General features: G+C 63.2%; 1 protein-coding gene across 1 annotated transcript; it reads right to left on the reverse strand.

Moving 5' to 3' along the window:
• Nucleotides 1-364: 364 nt before the first annotated feature.
• pgap4 (post-GPI attachment to proteins GalNAc transferase 4) lies at nucleotides 365-1,749 on the reverse strand (the record flags this gene model as incomplete). The annotated part of the gene is made up of 1 exon (XM_041176819.1): nucleotides 365-1,749. A coding segment is annotated over one exon (1,185 nt), but the record flags the coding sequence as incomplete, so codon positions are not given.
• Nucleotides 1,750-2,570: the final 821 nt, after the last annotated feature.

Raw genomic sequence — 2,570 nt, forward strand, 5'->3', positions numbered from 1 at the left:
GACAGGTTCAGCACGGGGTTAGATACAGAGTAAAGCTCCCTCTACACCGTCCCCATCAAACACTCCCAGGACAGGTTCAGCACGGGGTTAGATACAGAGTAAAGCTCCCTCTACACTGTCCCCATCAAACACTCCCAGGACAGGTACAGCACGGGGTTAGATACAGAGTAAAGCTCCCTCTACACTGTCCCCATCAAACACTCCCAGGACAGGTACAGCACGGGGTTAGATACAGAGTAAAGCTCCCTCTACACCGTCCCCATCAAACACTCCCAGGACAGGTACAGCACGGGGTTAGATACAGAGTAAAGCTCCCTCTACACTGTCCCCATCAAACACTCCCAGGGCAGGTACAGAACGGGGTTAGATACAGAGTAAAGCTCCCTCTACACTGTCCCCATCAAACACTCCCAGGACAGGTACAGCACGGGGTTAGATACAGAGTAAAGCTCCCTCTACGCTGCTGTACCTGTCCTGGGAGTGTTTGTTCTGTCACGGCCTTACTCTTAATTATCTCTTGCAGGCAGCAGCGGCAGTGGTTGGAAGAAGGAGGGGCCCAACTCCTCAGAGACTGGGCTGGGCGATGAACCCCCTGAGGGTGGAGTAGAGGCCAATGTGGGTGACCAGGTTGGGCTCCAGGGCGTAGGCCCTCTCGCCCTGCTGGCTGAGCAGGGCGTAGAGGGCCGTGTCCTTGGCGTAGCCCGAGCGGCACTGGACGCCCTCCAGGTAGGCCAGCACCCGGCGGGCGGCGGGGGCCGAGTAGAGCATGGCCGGGGTGCAGCACTCGGTGGCGGGGACCAGGGCGTAGAGCTGGGGGCTGAGCCGCCGGGCCTCCAGCAGGTAGTGACGCCCCGCCAGCTCGGCCACCAGCATGGAGAAGGCGGCCAGAGCGGCCAAGAGCAGGGGGGAGTGCCTGCCGGTCAGCAGGCGGTGGAGGCCGGAGAGCAGAGTGCCGCAGAAAGCCCCGAGGCCCAGCCACTCCAGGATCCTCATGGGCTCAGGGTTGAGGTAGCCCTGCAGCCGCTCAGGGTGGTAGAGTTTGACATAGAGGGCGTCCCGAGCTTGCGGGGCCAAGAGGCGGCGCCCCAAGAGGTCCCTGAGCACCGGGAAGAAATCCTCGGAGGGCACGGCATCGTCCTCCACCAGTAGCACATGCTGGGGGGAGTAGGCGGCCAGCGCCTGGTGGAGGCAGTAGAGGTAGTCCTGCTTCTCCTTCTCGAAGCGGTTGTCGGCCCCGTCCGCCTCAGCCCCCGGGCCAAAGCGCTGGGCCACCGGCACCAGCCGGGACGCCAGCCGCGCCTCCCAGTGCTCCTGGGGCCGGTGGTGCACGTTGCAGGCGAATAGCCGGTGCCCCTGGCACCAGGGGCAGCCCCGCAGCAGCCGGTGGAACTGGGAGGCCACCTGCAGGTAGTAGTGGTAGCCGGCTCCCTGCTCCCTGGGCATCGTGATGATGGCCACCACCAGCTGGGGGCCGGGGCCGGGGGCTGGCGAAGGCAGCCCGGGGCTCCCCTCACCCAGCCCGGCCTCCCGAAAGTAGCGCTCCGCCTCCTCGCCCCGCGCCCGGCTGCCCTCCAGGGCCTCCGCTGTCAGGCGCCCGAGGTGGGCCGAGCGCCAGAAGTAGCGGGAGTGCCGGCGGCCGTGACACAGCAGGGGCAGCAAGATCCCAAAGGTCACCAGGTAGAGCAGGAGCACCTGGGCCCAGGGCCGCAGCAGGCAGCGCAGGAGACACCGGGGGACTCCGGCCCCCCTCACCACCCCCGCCCCCACCCCCACCCTCACTCCCGCGTGCTCTCCTCTTTTCATCCCCAGCGCCCAGAGCCCCAACATGGTCTGGGCGACCCACTCTCCCTCCCTTAACACCCGGTCAGAAGCAAAGCCATGGTGCCTACAATAGAGCTGGGGGTCAACCTTGTTCTCCCAACTACCAGGAGCGGCACCCCCCCACCCCCCCACTTTCTGCCCTGGGAGAGAGGATGGTCTGAACCACGAGTGAAGAAAATAATGGGGCTTATGGGAAAGAGATCCTCCCAGCTCCTTTTACATTGAGCAGCGCTAAACTGGAGAAAGGCTGTGCTGGAATGCCTGAGCAGCAGTGATAACCTGGGAGGGAGTGGGGAGTGAGGTGTGATGGAGGGAGAGCTGCAGGGGGCAGGGCGGGGGGTGGAATATCTGACAGCGCTAGATCTAGGCAGAAGGCGGGAATCCGAAATGCATTGGAGCCAGCCCTCCCGGTCTCAAACAGGCGAGGGGCGTGCAGGGGGAAGCGAGGGAAAGGCGGGACTCAAGGCTGGGCACCAGAGGGATGAGATTGGCCAACTGCAAGTATCGGTGGGTGCACCCGCTCCGGAGTCCACCCACCCAGGGCTGGTGAAGGTTGAGCCTTAGACCTCTTGGGTAAAACACAGTTGACAGATGGGATCTCTCACGGTTGGTGGGGGAGGAAAGGAGGAGGGAGATTTTGGGCTCACAAATTTCTGGTCGCTCAATTTTCTGGAGGGATAAACAATGAAGGGAGAGAGTGAAGGAGGGAAGACGGATTCTCGAGGTAGCTGGAAGGGAGCCAGGAGAAA

Source organism: Carcharodon carcharias, chromosome 29, assembly GCF_017639515.1.
Source record: "Carcharodon carcharias isolate sCarCar2 chromosome 29, sCarCar2.pri, whole genome shotgun sequence".
Taxonomy (NCBI): domain Eukaryota; kingdom Metazoa; phylum Chordata; class Chondrichthyes; order Lamniformes; family Lamnidae; genus Carcharodon; species Carcharodon carcharias.